Source organism: Malaclemys terrapin, chromosome 14 (genome assembly GCF_027887155.1).
Source record: "Malaclemys terrapin pileata isolate rMalTer1 chromosome 14, rMalTer1.hap1, whole genome shotgun sequence".
Lineage (NCBI taxonomy): Eukaryota > Metazoa > Chordata > Testudines > Emydidae > Malaclemys > Malaclemys terrapin.
This window is the reverse complement of record NC_071518.1, coordinates 30,210,784-30,229,950: the sequence shown is the minus strand read 5'-3', so window position 1 is coordinate 30,229,950 and position 19,167 is coordinate 30,210,784. Positions and strand designations below refer to the sequence as shown.

At 44.2% G+C, this 19,167-nt stretch overlaps 1 protein-coding gene across 5 annotated transcripts in view; it reads left to right on the top strand.

The window, feature by feature from the left end:
• RPGRIP1L (RPGRIP1 like) overlaps nucleotides 1–19,167 on the top strand; it is a 126,747-nt gene that overhangs the window by 31,948 nt on the left and 75,632 nt on the right. For 2 of the 5 annotated variants that reach the window (XM_054048740.1, XM_054048741.1), the window contains exons 8-10: nucleotides 1,595–1,741; nucleotides 3,930–4,003; nucleotides 8,559–8,698. In XM_054048740.1, coding sequence (XP_053904715.1) covers nucleotides 1,595–1,741; nucleotides 3,930–4,003; nucleotides 8,559–8,698 — 361 coding nt within the window. Of the gene's footprint in view, nucleotides 1–1,594; nucleotides 1,742–3,929; nucleotides 4,004–8,558; nucleotides 8,699–19,167 lie in introns of those variants that run through there. The other 3 variants (XM_054048742.1, XM_054048743.1, XM_054048744.1) reach the window with 3 other exon arrangements.

Here is a 19,167-nt window from a genome sequence, read left to right as displayed (position 1 = left end):
TCTGAGCTGAAGCTGTGATTAACTTGTAATCACAGGAAAAAACCTTGTGTGGGGTTTGATAGACTAATCCCCACCCAGAGCCCTTGCGGTGTTAGCGGTGATCTTTGGTAAGCTTATTGACATGGGTGTAGATTGTTTGATTGTTTTTAGTATGTTTTCTCCGTAATGCTCTTACCTTAAAAATAAACGTACCGGTACATGCTTAGAAAGTACTGTGGTAGCTTCCACCTGTTGACAATTACAGTCTACCATCTCTGAGGAGAAAGCAAAGCAGGCCTGTCTGCCTGTTTCTAGGGAGGCCAAAATATAGGTAGGGAACTGTTCTTCCACCCTGATCAGAAGGTGGAGAGACATGTGCCTCCCCCGAAGAAAGGCAATGGCTGTGGTGCTGGAAGCCTAAAGTGGGTGCGCTCGCTGGATTATAGAGGAGGAATACAGGTGCAGTTGCCCATAACTGGCTTAAGAAAAGAGTCAAAGGCTGCAAATAAGTGATGAGGACTATGGATAATATACTTAATTTGTTCTGCGATTTCTCTGGGATAAGAGCATCTGCCATATTTGATGTTTTACATAAGGTTTATATTATGGATAAATGGGAGGTAAAAGATCAAGTGGATGACTTTTTTTCTTAAGTCATTTTTGAGAGTAGTCATTCTGCACATAGATTTCTCAGAAAAGACGACAAAATTGCACAGAGTTCTCTATCAGTTTCTGTCTTAAACTCCTGAAAATATTACATGGTATAGAATTGTGGAAAACATGAAAACTAACTTCTCCTATCCAAAACCATCCATAAAAGACTCCTATATTTATATAATTACATGTTGGGTTTAGAGAATGTTAAATAGCAGACTGACCAGAAACAAAACAGCCTAACAGCCATATTTGTCTGAATGTGATTTACAGTGAAATTCTTTATAATGAATCGGTATTACTAAAACACTGTGAAATATGAGGGGTATAATCATCAGTAATATGCTGGAAATGAGGTTCTACCAGCATCTTACACTAATATTAAGGATGGTTAAAATATCTACATTTAATCCAACAAAGTAGGTTAAATTTTAAAAGAAATTGTAAGCCTTTCATTAAATTATTATTTCCAAGGAAATGTATCTGAGTGAATTGTGAATATAAATCAAATGAATATCTAAAACTATGGGTTAGCAGAGCTGTCAAGTTCTGCGATTAGCATAGCTGTGGTCAGCCTTAACTTTTGCTTGTTATTGCAGTGTTTTTGGTCAGCACATCTAACCACTGTAACCACAGCAAAATGTTTTAGTTGCTTTAACAGATGTAGTTTTGGTCCTTCTCATCACAACTAACTGTAAGATGTTAATGTTGAGGAGAGGAAAAAACACCACCTTTCTGTTGGCCATGTGTGCTGACACTGATCTTTCAGTTCCTACAGAGGGTCAAACTTAGTTCAAGAGTGCCTCCTGTTGGCTGAGTTGAAAATGTGTATTATGTGCTGGTTTGCAAGATCAACTACTATTTGAATATATACATATTTATAACTCAGGAATTATTTCATCATTGTGTTATTATTGGAAGCTTAACCTTTTCTTTTTTTCTTCTCCATTCCTTTTTATAGAATCAAAAGAACCTTAAGGCCAGCCATGATGCTTTAATGGCAAACGGGAATGAACTCAATCTGCAGCTTAAAGAACAACGTTTAAAGTGCCTCCATCTTGAGAGAGAATTACAGTCGATGACGTTTTCAAAACAAAGGATAGAAGAGGTGAGATTCCATATGGCTCACGCATTGATCTGCATTCAAATCTAATTCTGGAAATATTTAGTGAGAAAATTGTATTTTCACTTAAAGAGATTATCTAAATGTTGCTCTGCAAATCACTGCTGATTGACTTTTTGGTTAAGAGAAAAGTATAGTATAGATTTAACTTCTGACTCCCTATGTCTAGAAATTATATCCTATATTTGCTGCTTGTTCAAATAGGCCGTTTACATATTTGTTTTTCTCTGTTTTTCTGCATACATTTGAACTTTCATGTTGACATTAGGCTGACTTCATTTATCGGTGAAAATTTGGTTATTTTAATATAGTGAGTTCTGTTACATGTATCAGAGATATTGTACATTTCAAAATATTTCCTATGCTTGTGAGGCATGCTTAGAGTTAGAGGAGTATTCAGGTGAGCATTAGTATTTAGAAATACTTGTTCCAAAAAACAGCCATAGTACATATTTTCTTGATTGATTTTTACTGAGACTCCTTAGCACCACATTTTTGAATCCCAGCAAGTTTGAACATCTACCTAAAATCTTTTAAAATGATTTTTTCACATAACAGATGACTGTCCTTTCCACCTGGAAGCTCAAATCAATCACTTTTTCTGTTCCTGAGCTCCATTAGCCAGAAGAATAGAAGTGCCACAGTCAGCGTTGATCCAGATATAGGGCCCGATCATTCAGTACATTCCTTAATCCCTTAGTAGTTCCATTGACTCTGTGCAGGAAAAGGGGTTTGCCGGATCATAGTTCAGGTTCTTCCATTGTATATCTTGCTACATTTAGTCATGCCTAAAGGTTGGCTCATAATGAATTTATTAAAACAACAAAGAGTCTGGTGGCACCTTAAAGACTAACAGATTTAGTTGGGCATAAGCTTTCGTGAGTAAAAACCTCACTTCTTCGGATGCATAGAGTGAAAGCTACAGATGCAGGCATTATATACAGACACATGGAGAGCAGGGAGTTACTTCACAAGTGGCGAACCAGTGTTGACAAGGCCAATTCAATCAGGGTGGATGTAGTCCACTCCCAATAATAGATGAGGAGGTGTCAATTCCAGGAGAGGAAAAGCTGCTTCTGTAGTGAGCCAGCCACTCCCAATCCCTATTCAAGCCCAGATTAATGGTGTTGAATTTGCAAATGAATTTTAGTTCTGCTGTTTCTCTTTGAAGTCTGTTTCTGAAGTTTTTTTGTTCAATGACAGTGACTTTTAAATCTGTGATAGAATGACTAGGGAGATTGAAGTGTTCACTTACTGGCTTGTGTATGTTACCATTCCTGATGTCCGATTTGTGTCCATTTATTCTTTTGCGGAGGGACTGTCCGGTTTGGCCAATGTACATGGCAGAGGGGCATTGCTGGCACATGATGGCATATATGACATTAGTGGATGTGCAGGTGAATGAGCCCCTGATGGTGTGGCTGATGTGGTTGGGTCCTCTGATGCTGTTGCCAGAGTAGATATGGGGACAGAGTAGGCAACGAGGTTTGCTACAGGGATAGGTTCCTGGGTTGGTGTTTCTGTGGTGTGGTGTGTAGTTGCTGGTGATATGAATTTATTGTTACATTGACAAAGCTTAAGCTTAAAGAAACTCATCCTTTTTTATTTAGTGGTTATTAGATATAATATTAGATATTATATCTAATAACCACTAAATTGTAATAATATACTTGGGAAAGTTCTTAATTTTTTATAAATGTCTAATGGCTTTAAAATTCTTATCTCCCTTCAATGGACATTTTGAAAGCAAGCAGTCAATAATATCTGTTTTTGTTTGGCTGATTCAAAACAAAATTAACTATACAGAAGCCACTAACTAGCTAACACCATTCCTAGAACAGTACTAAGATCATCACAATTGTTAGTGCCGAAAACAAATCTTCTTGGCATAAACCACAATATAATTAGATGCTGTTATTAAACACAGACCAGACTTGTTAATTTCATCTCCATAAACAACATGAAAAAAATAATTGTTGTCCAAGTGGAGATATATTGGTGGGGAAAAAATATTATTTTTATGCTTTTAAGAGACTATTGCACACAATGCTGAATTAAAAAAATAAAAGCATGTTGACAGTGTCTACAGATATTTGCTAATCACCTTTATAACTTGTTGTTTTTAATTTTTTCCTGTGCTGTGCATTACATGTAGTTTTCTTCTTCATTTTAGTTGCAGGATAGAATTAATGACCTAGAAAAGGAGAGGGATCTTTTAAAGGAAAATTATGATAAACTATATAACAGGTAAATTATAAATGATTTTTTTAATGTCACTTGACTCCCTTTCTTGTTTCCTAGCTCCTCTTTTATATCTATATCTATATAGACTTAACTATTTCTCACTCCAGTTCCTAGGGATTCTCTTATCCATAAGTGTACGTGGAAACTTATGCTGCCATGCCTGTGTTGCATATTTTGTTGACAAAGAAAGGGCTGGAGCCTCCAGGACTGTCAATCCAGTGCTCTTCAAGTATTAAACTCATTTTAAAAAAATCCATTAAAGGAACAGTCAGTAGTATAGGTCGTATAATTTTGACCATCAAGGCAAGATGTTCAGGAGTAGGTGTGAATTTACGTTAGAAACAGTGTACGTGGCTGCTTTTTGAATGATAAGGAATCCATGTATCTCTGGACATAGGATTCTGCAGATTAAATTTATTTTCTTGGATGATATTTTCTTGAATTACTCCTCCCATCCCTGCAGTAGAAGTGAAGTGAGGCTAATGTTTGTGACAGTTTTGGTGACATTTTCTAATTGTGTTTATTTTAATAGCAACTGTTTCCTTTGTGCTGGTTCTACTTAAAGCCTGTGTAAATCCTGTCAGCAGTGTTTAGAATCACATAAATAAAATATTAAATACTAAATCTTATGAACATGAAGCTTGATAAGGTGCAACTCAGTCTCTAATGCAGCGTAGAAAATTGAAATAATTAGTCAATTTGCAAAAGTTTAAAGAGAAAAAGTGATGTTGAAATAAACTTTTCATAAATTGAAGGCAACAGTCTTTCTTCTAATAGAAGGAGAGCATGACCTTTTCTGTCCAGGTGGAATAATTAAAATAATCAGGGACATATTGTACAGTTAATTAGTTTCCTGGGGAAGTAGCCAGAATGCTAGAAGTCTTTTTTCTTTTCGCCCCCTCTCCCCTCCACCCCCAAATGACTTGTGTTTTGAACTTGTATTTTGCAGTTTGTCAACTTGGCAACTTTTAGAGGACCTCTGGGAAGTAAATACAATAACATCTGATGATATTTGCTGAGTTGTTATTATATTTGTTACCTTCCTGCTAAAAAACAAACAAACAAATGTAAATAGGTGAAAGCATTTGAGATCCAATTGTTTTTAAGGATTGTTTTAAGGCTAAGTGGGTAATGACAGCTTTCTACGTGAAGAAGCTTTATATATGGAAAGAATGGTTTTGTCAGTTGTCTGTTGCTGAAGTTTGATGTTGTGGATTCCTCTGGCTTTTAAATGGTGAATTAATATTTCTTATTACACCATAATTCCTCCTTTTCAATTATGCAAAGAAATAACTTTCGTTAAAGCAAAGCTTGTAATCTTATTTGAAGTTATCTCTTGCCTTGCAAGATTAAGTGGGGCAACTAAAAAGAACAGACCTTTAAAATAAACTGATAAATTAAAACATTACTTAACCGTATCCCAATAAACGGAAACTCCCAGTTAACTGCCACATGGGTTATTCCTCCCTCCCTCAAATAACCCCTCTGTTCATCCATAACTTCATTTATCCAATTGATTTCACTGTCCCTTCAAATATAAAGGATTATATTGTAGAGAGGGAGCCAGTGAAGACGGGTAAATCTCCAGTGTAAATAAACTGGAAGCAAACTGAGTGTGCTATACCTTTTGTTCTGTAGTTCCAATGTTGTTACACACATGGATTGTGCCTATATTTACTGTTGTTGCTAGCAGTGGACATACCAGTGACCACAGATGCCAAAGGGATGATATCATGATATAGGAACTAGAAAATAAGACTCAACCCCTGCGTTCCTTACCCTATACCTTATTCACAGAAATATCCTTTGAAATCAGTGGTAGTTTTGCTGAAGCCAGGACTGCAGGCTTTGGCCCCAAGACTTTACAGAGAGCAAGTATGAGTTTTAGAGAGACAAGGTGGGTGAGGTAATATTTTTTTATTGGACCAACTTCTGAGAGAGACAAGCTTTCTAACTTCTGAAGAAGAGCTCTACGTAAACTTGAAAATGTAGAAGTTGGTCCAATAAAAGATATTACCTTTCCCACCTTCTCTTTCTAATATCCTGGGACTGACATGGCTACCACAACACTGCATACACAAGTATGAGTTTGTCAGTGAAGTCTTACTATTTAGGCAACAAACCAGTTGCATGAATAACAGGGTTGTAGGGATTGTTTTCATAGGCTCTTGTAATGCAGATCTGGTCATGCACACAATCCATGCAAAGGAAATGGTTTCAGATGTGGCTTACCATTTATAGTTACCCAGATGGCTCCAAGTGTGGTGGAATATAGTAATTTCAAAAGAAATCCCACATAAATTCAAATGGAATGTAACCCTAAATTTAAAGGGGAAGATAGCTATGGACTGAATTCAGACTAACTTACACATATTAACATTAGCGTTATGTGGGCTTGGAAAGGACTGACTTCTAAATTTGTTCTTAATTTAAATAATCCAAATTCTGATATTACTGGCAGAACAACTGTTGGTGATCTTTGTGCCCATATGAAGGGCACTGGAGCATAGCATTTTTGACAACTGAAATAATGCGGACCTGTATTTTGTTATGTAGCAATTAAACAGCCATAGTAACAGTGAATATAGATGAAAACCTACATAGTAGCATACTCACAAGAACTTGCAATTTCTTCTTCTTCAGATGAGTGAAGATTGAGGACATATGACTTTTTTTTGTTCAAGATTTAACCATTTATAATTTATGTTGAAATAATCCATTCTTCACATTAGTCAGTCAGTCAAAACATGAATAATTTAAGTCTACATGTTTCCAAATATTGCTGGTACCATGGATTCAAGGAAACCTCTCCAAAACTATAGTAATGGAGGGAGAAGTACACATTATTACTTATTTATATTACCGTAGCACGTAAAGGCCCTAACCAAAATCAGTACTCCATTGTAAAAGGCACTCTGCAAACACAGAATCAGACAGTCCCTGTCCTGAAGTGTTTCCTATCTAAATAGACCAGACAGACTAGTGGTGGGAGCAGAATGAGAGGCACAGAGAAGTGGAAGTGACTTGTTCAGAATCACAAAGCAAGTTAGTGTCAGAACCAGAAATAGAGCTCAAGTCTTCTGACTGTCCACTAGCCCAGTGTTTCTCAACCTTTTTGATACCAGGGACTGGCTTTCTGCTTTCCTAAACTCTCTCAGGGAAATCTCAGGGACCAGCAAGGAGGCTGCCACTGACTGGCGCCGGTCCATAGACCAGTAGTTGAGAAACACTGAATAACTAGGCCACACTGCCTCTCAAATTCATTTCTTTGTAGAATATGTTAATAGCATTGAAAATTAACAAATGGTGAACATTTAACTTTTCACTTATTGCATTCAGGGAAAACATGAGATGTTCCCGAGTATCTTGGAATTATTTTAGTCAGCTAAAAAGTAGGGTCAAGATTTCATGTTACAATAATTCTTACTTCAATTCCTTATGCAAATCCTAATCCTGATTCATTAGATGTTAATTCACTTTTACCTTATCACAGCCAATCCATTGAGACATCCAATTTCCATTTCAATTTAGGTGTGGAAAGCACATATGTGTGAGTTTGGGGTTTTTTTGCTTGTAGTTTTTGTTACATACCTATTCCAGTTGGAATCAGCTTCTCCAAATCAGATTCATGAGGAGCTGCCTCATATATTATTGTACAGTTTCAGATTATTCACAAAAATGCAGAACATTTTTTACAATTTGCCCTTTGGTGAATAAGCTAGTTTATGATTTGCTGAAGCCCAGGAGAACATTTTTAAGCCAATGAGTGCATTGTTAAATAATGATGTGAACAGCACAAAGTAACATTCATCTTGTTAACTATGCAAAAACACATTGCATATATCTTTACATGTTCTATCCTAACTGTGAAGTATTTCATATGTTTACTCTTGCTTCAAACTGAATAATTTTTTGTGATGGTTTCAGAAATTCTAATTCTGTGTCCCATCCCTATTGCATACAGGTTTTCGGTTTAGAACCAAATAATGTGTTACGACAAAAATAGTTATTCTTATCCCCTAGGCTTTTTTTTAGTAGGACACAAAGTAGTCTTGTTTTAATCAGAATCATTTTACAGTATGAGAACTGTAATAGTAATATTTCTTTGAACAGGCAACAGAGCTTTAGACTCTCTATGTTTCGCAGATGTTAAAAGAGATCAGGTGGGTAATCACAGGTCTCTACATTAAGAGGTTTTGTATGCGGAAAGAATGGTTTTGTCAGTTGTCTGTTGCTGAGGTTTGGAGTTGTGGATTCCCCTGGAATATGCATCTGAATTCCTTTCCTAGTCCCACAAATGTTGCACACTGCCAACTTTTCTGACTTTGGAGCTCTAAATTAAGGCCAGTTCCTTTGCTCATCCCACAAACTCTTTCATGTTCTTTAACCGCAGCCTGAGAAAGGCGCCTTGGTTTCAACAGCAGCAGACCAGCATATGTTTACTTAATTCCTAAAACATGATGACAGTAGTCTCTGTGCCACTAAAAGCTTTTTTCTTTATTATTTTTGTTGAAGTTGATTTTTAAAAGTTCTTCACATGCCACATGTTTTATTGCAGTGCCTTCAGTGTGAGCCATGAACAGCAATGGAAGTTAAAGGAACAGCAACTGAAATTACAAATTGCTCAACTTGAGACTGCCTTAAAGTCTGACTTAGCAGACAAAAGTGAAATCCTTGACAGAATGAAACTAGAAAGAGGTATATTTATAAAATAGCAGTCTTTTTCTCAGTGTGCTGCATGTGCAAGATTCTTCTGCCTTTCTAGTTCTAGCCCAGTATGCATGTAATAGAAAAGTTCAGTTCCTATAACTGATGATTATGGGCCACACTTCAAGGCCTTGATTGAGCAAGGTGCTAAAACTCATGACTAATTTTTAATCACATACATAATCCCATTAAAGTTAGGCATGTGCTTAAGTATGTGCTGAATGAGGAAACTATATCCATTGGGATTTTAAAATTGCATTAATGCTTTCACTCTAGGAAGCCAGAGTAAAAGTAGGCTTATTTACTGTCATCCTTCACTGTGATAACTTCTCTCTGACAAGAGGGCGTGTCTGACATTCCCTCCCAAAATATGAGCCACTGTTATTCAGACTCCATGCACTATACTATGGTGTGTGTGTGTATACCATACAATCATTTGGAGGTTGTACAGTTGTCTCTATTTCACCCATCATGTGGCCAGCTATTTTTTAATCTTCTCAATATACATTAATTTTTGTTCATAGCTGGGTACAAATCCAGTTACCACTCTATTTTTTTATTCTGATTTTCTGATCACCGTTTCCAGTTAGCCTTTTTCCTGTGAAGCAGGATATCATCTGATCCTTTAAGGTTGTGAGTAGATCCAGTGACTTCAAAGTTAAGCAGGTGTGTAAGTGCTTTGTTGGATTGGGGCCAAAGAATTTGCAGCTTAGTTGATACCAGAATGGATAAAATACCTTAAGATAAAGGTTACAAAACATTGATTCATGTGTGTCTTTAGTTTATAAACTAACTGTTGGGAATCAGGGCTTTCTGATCAGTCTAAGGCAAGAGTACAGTGTGGTTGTTGAAGCATGAAAGTGTATTGGTTAAGAAAGGTGTGATGGCTAGGGATGACCTGCACATGTGATATCTCTGCTAGTGTCTCCTGTGGGCACTTATTCCAAGTGACAGGTTTCCACCTGCACTCTTCCCAGAATTGAATCCCATTGTTCACCACCCCATTTTTTGGATCACCAGGCTAAGGCAACCCCTGTTCTCACCATCTTGCCACAGTTATAGGGTGAGTATAGGGTAAGTAGTGTCTTATACCCCCTTGCAGTCCATCACAAGTGACACCGCTTCCTCTCCCTCCCCCGTTGACAGGTATCTGGAAGGTATCTGGAAGACACAACTTTCCAGGTGCCTGTGACCCAGAAGCATATGTTGAGGCCAGGGACCTGCTGTTGCTTCCGGTTCCGGGGTCACCAGAGGGTAAGGACTTGGCACTGCCGGTACAGAAGGGAGATAGGGAGGTCTCCGCTACTGTCAGAATGGCACCGAGACCAATCTCATGAGGAAAACCCCCTTTGAGTGCCTCTCCTAGGGCCTCTCCACAGCACCGCTCACTGGCACTGGATGGCTTGGCACCTCCATGTTCCTCCTCCATTTCCTCTTCGGAGTCAGAGGCAGCGTCTGTCTATTCACACCATCGAAGCCTTCAGGATCATCGGCACCGTTCCACACGTCAGTCTTTTGTGGCTGGAACAGCTACTGCCATGGCGCACCAGGGCGCTTGGTTGATGGAACCATGGGGACTGGCATTGTTGCGGTGACTGTTTTGGAATCTGTGGGGGTTTCCACCAGACCAAGGCTCCGGTTTGAGATATTTGTGTTCTTTAGCCTCTGAGAGCCTAGTCCTTCTGGTACCGCACCATGAAACCCCAGAACCCACCTCCGGTACCAACCACGGGGAACCGCAAAATCTGACACGGAGCAGCAGAAACAGGCCCCTCCCGCAGCAGGCAGGGCAGACACTGTTCTGGTACCGTGTGCACCACTGCCGCCTCCTCACCTGATAAGGCATTGATGGCAAGGAGGTGTCTCCGATCTTCAGGGCCCACCAGGAGTTACTAAAGTGGGTGGCATCTAACTTAGGCATTTAAGCAGAGGAGGTGAAGGAGTCTTGTGAGGGGTTCCTGGACATCCTAGTGACAGGTGGGCCTCAAGGATAGCACTTCCCCTCCATGAGGCTATTATGAATCCCATAAAATCTCTGTGGCAAAATCCAGCCTCCCTCCATCCTATGAGTAAGCGTAGGGAAAGAAAGTACTGTGTACCAGCCAAAGGCTGCACATGTTTATTTTCTCACCCTCCCCCAGGGTCTCTTGTGATGATGGCAGCCAAAGAGAGGGACTGTCAAGGCCAGATGGGACCGACACCGAAGGCAAAGAACACCAAGAAGCTAGATCTGCTGGGGAGAAAGGCTTATTCTGTGTGTGTGTGTGTGTGTGTGTGTGTGTGTGTGTGTGTGTGTGTTACAACTCCATATAGTGAACCAGCAAGCCCTGCTGGCTCACTATGATTTTAATATGTGGGGAGCAAAGGACAAGTTCAAGGAGAAGCTTCCCCAAGACTTGTAGAGGAGGGCAAAACAGTGGCCAGGACCTCTTTGCAAGCAGCCCTAGACACTACTGATTCTGCGGCCAGGACAATGGCCACAGCTGTCACCATGTGCAGGAACTCATGGTTGCAGTCATTAGGATTCCTGCAAGAGGTGCAGCAGACAATACAGAATCTGCCTTTCGAAGGTTCCTCGCTCTTTTCAGAGCTCATGGACATCAGACTCCATGGCCTTAAAGACTCCAGAGTGACACTGAAATTGCTGGGCCTATACATGCCCACACATTCAAGGAAGTCCTACAGGCTTCAGCAGTTTGGCCGATATTATTCTCAGCCACCTAGGCAGGATCAGAGGAGGAGATGGAACAGGGGGTTTGGACAAAGGCTGCCTCCATCCTCATCCTCCGCAGGGCCCTCTCAGCCGGCCCCACGTCAGTCCGGCATTTCCAGGTACTTGTTTTGACGTAGCATTCGAGGATGACCTACCAACAGCCCTCTTGCAGGACCCAGTTAACCCTATATTTTCCAGCTGCCTTTCCTTTTTCCTCCAAGCCTGGGAATGCATTACTTCAGACCACTGGCTCCTAAGTACAATGGAATCCGGGTATACCCTCCAGTTTTTCTACCCTATCCTCCTTCCCGGTCCCTCTTCAGGGACCATTCTCTGAGCTTCTGCTTGAGCAAGAAGTTTGATCCCTCCTTTGAATGGAAGCGGTGGAAGAGGTTCCACTAGCTCTAAAGAGAAAAGGGTTCTATTCCCAGTACTTTCTGATACCCAAGGCCAAGGGAGGTCTCAGACCCATCCTAAACCTGTGGCGGCACAACTGCTATATCAAGAAGTTGAAGTTTCACATGATCTTCTTGGCCTCTATCGTCCTGTCTCGAAATCCAGGGGATTGGTATGCCACTGTCGACTTGAAAGACACATACTTCCATATATCAATATTCTGGGGCCACAGGAGATTCCTGAGGTTTGTCATGAACCAGGCCCATTACCAATTCACGACTCTGCCATTTGTTCTGTCAGCTGCCCCAAGAGTCTTCAGCAAGTGCATGGCAGTGATGGTGGCCTTTCTGAGGAAAAAGAGGGTCTACGTTTTCCCATACCTCAACAACTGGCTGATCAAAGGTTGGTCCAGAGTGCAGGTGGAGGCCAACATCACTCTCATACAATCAACCTTCCAGTCCAAATAAATGTTCAGAAATTGACCCTCATACCTGTGAAGTGAATAGAGTTTATTGGGGGTAATTCTTGACTCCCTACAGGCAAAAGCTCTTCTGCCTGAGGACCGTTTCTACTCAATCTCATCTCTGATAAGCTCCCTTCAGTCCCTACTGATCATGACGGTTCAGGTTTGCTTGAGCCTCCTCGGACACATGTCATCGTGCACTTATGTGTCAGTCACGCAAGGCTGAGACTCAGACCTTTGCAAACCTGGTTGGCCACATATACTTGCCCTCCAGACATCATCTGGACAGGGTTCTCACAGTACCTTCTCAAGTCCTAGATTCACTGGCCTGGTGGTTAGACCGCAACACTGTGTGTGTGTGTGGGGGGTATCTTTTGCGACGCCCCGGCCATCTGCATATCTGGTCATCGATGCCTCAGCACTGGGATGCGGAGCCCATCTCAGTCACCTCTGAATCTGTCACTTCATATCAATATCGGAGAACTCCGAGCTGTCCACCTGGCTTGCCAGGCGTTCTTGCTCCACGTCGCAAACAGGACAATCTCAGTTCTTATGGACAATACCACAGCCATATTCTATATCGACAGACAGAGAGGGGCTCATTCTTTCCCCCACTTTTGGGAGGCAGTTCATCTGTGGGAATTCTGCATTGCTAATTCAATTGGCCTCAAAGCATTTTACCTACCGGGGGTGCAAGCTCAGTTCAGGAAGCCCTTCTTTTCTGACCACGAGTGGTCTCTTCACCTGGATGTCACACGGGACATCTTTCTCAAGTGAGGATTTCCCCACATAGACTTGTTTGTCACTTGCACCAACAGGAAGCATCAGCAGTTCTGCTTCCTGAGGGACCACAGCCCCACGTCTCTAACGGAGCCCTTCCTGGCGCCATGGTTGACTCACCTGCTCTGTGCTTTCCCCCCATCCTATTGATTCACAAGGTTCTGATGAAGATCAAGCAGGAGTGAGCGTGGGTCATTCTAATAGCTCCAGCATGGCCCAGACAGCATTGGCAGTAGCCATTCTTTTGGTGGATACTCCAGTCAGGTCCCCGTTATTCCCAGACCTGATTGCTCCACCCAAACCTCAGCGCATTGCATCTAAAGGCCTGGAATCTTTGTGGCTAACCTCTGATGAGCAAGCTTGCTCTTTATAAGTTCGTAAAGTCCTGTTGGGCAGTAGGAAGCCCTCCATGAGAGCTACTTACTGGGAAAAATGGAAGCGATTTGGTCTTCACAGTGTGGAGTTCGGCCCAAGCAAGCATCCCTGCAGCTCATTTTGCATTACCTCTTATCCCGGAAACAGCAGGGCCTAGCTCTTCAATCAAGGTCCACCTGGCGGCCATCTCATCATTCCATTCTAAGGTTGACACTATATCGGTCTTATCTCACGAGATGGTAAGCTATTTCCTCAAAGGCCTGGAGAGAGTTTTTCCTCAGATGAGAGATCCAATCCAGCCCTGGGACCTGATCCTTGTCTTATCAAAGTTGATGGGCCCACCCTTCGAGCCGCTAACAACATGTTCGCTGTTACACCTCTCTTGGAAGGTTGCATTTCTGGTGCATCACATCAGCCAGATGAGTGTCAGAGATCCGGGCCTTCACCGCGGAGACCCATATACAGTTTTCTTTAAAGATAAGGTTCAGCTACACCTACATCCAAAATTTCTCCACAAAATGGTGTCTCAGTTCCACTACAACCGACTGATTTTTCTCCCATTTTTTTTACCCTAAGCTGCATGCACACAGGGAAGAGCAGCGCCTACACTTCTTGGACGTTAGGTGAGCCTTGGTTTTTTACATTGAAGGGACAAAACCATTCCGCAAGTCACCTCAACACTTTGTAGAAATAGCGGAAAGGATGAAAGACCTCCCCATCTCTGCACACAGGATCTCGTCTTGGATCACGTCATGCATCCGAGCATGCTACGACCTGGTGGGGGTTCCTTCAGAGCTGGGCAGCTGGAGAGCAGCAGGTGCTGGCCGGGAGTCCAGCTCTGAAGGCATAGCCGCCACCAGCAGCAGCGCAGAAGTAAGGATGACATGGTATGGTATTGCCACTCTTACTTCTGCACTGTAAGGGTGGCAATATTGTGACCCCCCTAAAATAATCTGTTGACCCCACTGCAACTCCCTTTTGGGTCAGGACCCCCAATTTGAGAAACGCTGGTCTCCCCCATGATATCGATGTAGTATAGCGTAAAAGCACACAAAAGACCAGATTTCATAGGGGGATGCCAGATTTCATGGTCTGTGACACGTTTTTCATGGCTAATACAAATGAAAAAGCATCATGGTAAATGGTTGGGGGATGTATGTTTATGTTGGGGGGGAAGACAGCAAGAAAATAGTAAACAAAAGAGGCACTCATTGCTCTTGGGGGATTATAGTTTAGTTCAGGGTCGGCAACCTTTCAGAAGTGGTGTGCCGAGTCTTCATTTATTCACTTTAATTTAAGGTTTCGTGTGCCAGTAATACATTTTAACGTTTTTTTAGAAGGTCTCTCTCTATGTCTGTATATTATATAACTAAACTATTGTCGTATGTAAAGTAAAGAAAGTTTTCAAAATGTTTAAGAAGCTTCATTTAAAATTAAATTAAAATGCTGATCTTATGCTGCCGGCCCGCTCAGCTCGCTGCTGGCCTGGGGTTCCATTCACCTAGACCGGCAGTGGGCTGAGCGGGGCCTGCGGCTGGGACCCCGGCTGGCAAGGGGCCAGCAGCCAGAACCCCAGACTGGCAGCAGGCTGAGCAGGACCAGCAGCCAGGACCCCAGACGGGCAGTGGGCTGATCAGCTCAGACTGGCAGTGGGCTGATCAGCTCAGACCGCTGCCAGTCTGGGGTTCCGTCCGCCGGCTCCTGCCAGCCAGGTTCCTGGCTGCCGGCCCCACTCAGCCCACTGCCAGTCTGGAGTCCCGGCCCTGCCCACATAGAGTGGGTACCTATCTTCTCCCTGGTTTTAGCCCATTCTCTTCCTTTCTTTCTGCCCTGAGCTGAAGGTGAGAGTGCACTGAGCACAGGGCTGGGGGTGAAGGAGTAGGCTGGGGGTTGGGGTGTAGGGTCTGGCCAGGAGCTAGAATGAGGGCGGGAGCTCAGGGTTGGGGCAGGAGGTTTGGGTGTGGAGTGCTTACCTGGGAAGCTCCCATTTGGCGTGAGGGGTGCAGGTGGGAATGTGGGGGGGGGTGCAGGAGCTTCCGTTTGGTGCTCAGGGTGGGGATGTGGGGGGTGCAAGAGTCAAGGCATGGGGTGTGGGGGGTGCAGGAGTCAGGACGGGGATGGGTGTGTGTGAGGAGGGTGCAGGAGTCAGTCAGGGCAGAGGGCTGGGGGCATGTGAGGGGGGTGCAGGAATCGGCATGGTGTGTGGGGGATCTGGGTATGTGCGGGGGGGGGTGGAGTCAGGGCTGGGTGTGTGTGAGGGGGGTGCAGGGGCCTGGGAAGTGTGGGGGGGTGCAGGACTCAGGGCAGAGGGGTGGGGGGGGTTCAGGAGTCAGGGCAGGGGGCTGGAGATGTGGGTTGGAGTCATGGGGATCCTCCCAGCCCCCTGCTCTGAACGGCTCATGGCAGGGGGCTGGAGGGGATATGCCCTGATTCCACCTTCCTTCCCCAAGGCCCTGCCTCCGCCTCCGCCTCCGCCTCCTTCTCCGGAGCAGCGAGCACACTGCGGCTGCGGTTCCGGCTCTGCTTCTCCCCCTCCCTCTCCAGGACCATCAGCTGTTTGGCCGCAGGGAGGGAGAGGAGGAGGGCCAGGAACCCAGCACGCTGGGGGAAGAGGCGGGGGAGGAGGGAGCTTGGCTGCCGGTGGAGGCTGCCCTGCAGCAGCAGCTGGCAGGACCAAGCTTCTGCCCCCTGCCCCAGCAGGAGGGAGCGGTGGGTGGGAAGCAGAGAAGAGCAGGCTGGGCTGGGCAGGATTTTTAATGGCATGCTGCTGCCTGCCAGGGTCCCGGCTGCCGATCCCGCCCAGCCCGCTGCCGGCCTGGGTTCGGCAGCAGGCTGAGTGGAGCCGGCGGCCAGGACCCCGGCAGGCAGCAGCGTGCCATAGGTTGCCGACCCCTGGTTTAGTTTATCCATAGGAGCAGATTGTGCATGATGATATTTGCTACTTCTCCAAGTGACTTCACATTTCCATTCCATTTAAAGTGTGTGTGCACTAGCATCAGAGATTTTTCCCTTAGTAGTACCCATCAGGGCGGCGCATGCACCTTCTGCTGTCTCGTGGTGTTGTATAAAGGGCAGAGCTGACCCCAATCCCCCTCAGTTTCTTATCGCCCGTGACCATTGTCAGAATATTCTATCTTGCTACTGGAAATGTTTCCCTTTCTTATTGTATATAGTTGATACTTGTTTAATAGCTTTAGTCCCTGTTTAGCTTTTACTAGTAGGCTTCCTTTTGCTGGCGTACTTAGTATACTCTTCAGTTCCTGCCATTTGGGTACTGGTGTCTGGTACTGAGGCGTGCCTTGGTCCCCGAGCTTCAAACCTTGTAATGGATGCAAGAAACCGATATCAGTCAGTGCCTGAAGTGCCTAGGAGAACCTCACATCATGGACAGTGTTACATCTGCAGGGACTTTAAGCCCAGAACTAAAAAGGACAGAGAAGTTAGGCTAAAGCACTTTTTTATGGAGGCAGCGCTGGTCCCACCCTTGGAGCCCCCCTCTTTGGTCCATGTACTGAGCACATCTGCTTCAGTTAGGAGCACTCTCCCTGTCTTGGCTGAGTCTCAATACCAGTCCTTCTCTGGTACTAAAGAAAAGGCACCAGGAGACAACATCGAAGGATTTGGCGACCAAGAAATCAAGGTCTCTGGAACCAAAGTTCAGCAACCAAGCCGAGATGGAGGGTTTTGTTTAAATCCGAGGCACTCCCTGTTGCACGTAGCACCTCAGGCGGGGTCCAATGCCAGTACAGGCCACTGAGACTGACCTCATGGCACCACCTGGTTCAGTAATGCTGTCATCTTTGACTCAGCAGCAAGAGACTATATCAGGGCCAGAGGCATATGCTGCAGCATGTAATCTGCTGAGTCTCTTGGTACCGGCTTCACCAGCAGGTCATGAAACATCTCACCCAGTACCAATGGACACTTGTATAGATTTGCCAACTACCAGCATTCAGCACCCATTACCGAGGGCCCCTCTGGGCAATCTAGTACACCCTCATATATGATAATGTCAAGAGGCAAATCAGCTATGATTTCTCCAGTGCTGTCCTCTGTGGACTCCTGACACTAATCTCTGGCACCAAAAGGTGCTGTACCTCGTTGGTCAGATGAATCTGGTTCAGAGTCAGAAGATGGCTTGTATATGTGTCAGCCACATCACGTTAGCCATCACTCCTCTCTGAGGGGTTTTCACCCCTGGTATCAAGTGGAAGCTCTGCATTGGCCTGCCCCTAGAGACCTTTAGGCTGTAAGAAATTGGGTTCTGGGACCATACCACTGGCCATATTGGAACCCTGGGGGGTTTCCACCTGCCTCCAGATCGACTTTGCACCCTCCCTGCTCTACATCTTCCAGTAGGTATCCACAATCCTTCCTGTCAAGAGCCACAAGAAGCTGCTCCTGGTACCAGGCTCAGTACTGAATGTGAACAATCTGCTCCAGTCTACTGCAAAATCCAAAGATGCAAAGAAACTTGATCTTTTTGGGAGGAAAGTTTATTTAACAGTGGAACTACAACTCTGGGTTGCTAATCCCCAAGAATTACTGGAGGGTTATTTCTCCCTCTGGAACAATGTTTTAAAATGTATGGACAAGTTGCCAGAGAAGGCCAGGCAACAGTTTCTAGCTGTGGTGGATGAGGGAAAGATGGTGGCCAGGACCTGTCTTCAAGCTGCTTCAGGTGCTGCAGATTCTACTGCTTGAGCCATAGCATTGGCCATTACAATGCATAGATATTCATGGCTATTGATCTTCTTCAGGAGGTCCAATGAACCATTCAGCATCTCCCTTTTGAGGGACCAATGCTTTTTCACAGCAGATTGATGACAGGCTTCTTAGCCTTTTAATTGGGAATTGGGATACACCTTTCAGTTTTTCTGCCCCTCTTCTCTGTCCTTTTCCAGGGACCACTCTCATGAAGGAGTTCTGCTTCAGGAGGTACAATTTCTCCTTCTGTTGGGAACCATAGAAGAAGTTTCTCCTTTTCACAGAGAAAAGGGGTTTTATTCTTGCTACTTCCTAATCTAAAAAGTAAAGGAGATTTCAGATCAATACTAAACCTGAAGGAGCTTAACAGATATCTAAAGAAAATAAAGTTTTTCATGGTCACTCTGGCGTCCATGATCCCCTCCCTGGGTCCTGGCAACTGGTATGTTGCCATCAATTTAAAGGAGAGACATTTCCATGTAGCAATACATCAAAGCCACAGGAAATACCTCAGTTTTATGGTCAACTGATCCCACTACCAGTTTGCAGTCCTGCCATTTGGCCTCTCTGCAGCTCAGTGTGTTTTTACACAGCATGTGGCTGTGTTCCTGAGGAAATTAGGAGCTCTAGTGTTTTGTACTTGGATGACTGGCTGGTGAGAGGCTAATTCAAGAGGTATTCCCCGCCACTGTTAAGGTCCTGGGCTGAGACCCGGTGGAGTAGGATGGGCCAGGTTCCCCATACCCCCTGCTGCCAACCCCACCCCTGGGGTGGCAGCCTCCCCAACTTAGGCCAGATGGCCTGCGTTAAGATTGCTGTATGCCCCAGCCAGGGAGCTGGACCATAGACTGCTTTTGTTCTGCCCCTGCCGGGGGACTTAGGCCTGACTGTTTGCTATCTGCGTAGCCAGGGAGCTGGCCACAGACTGCTTGTGTTCTGCCCCACCCAGAGGACTGAGCTTGGCACTGTTTGCTGCCTGCCCCACCCAGAGGACTGAGCTTGGCACTGTTTGCTGCCTGCCCCAGC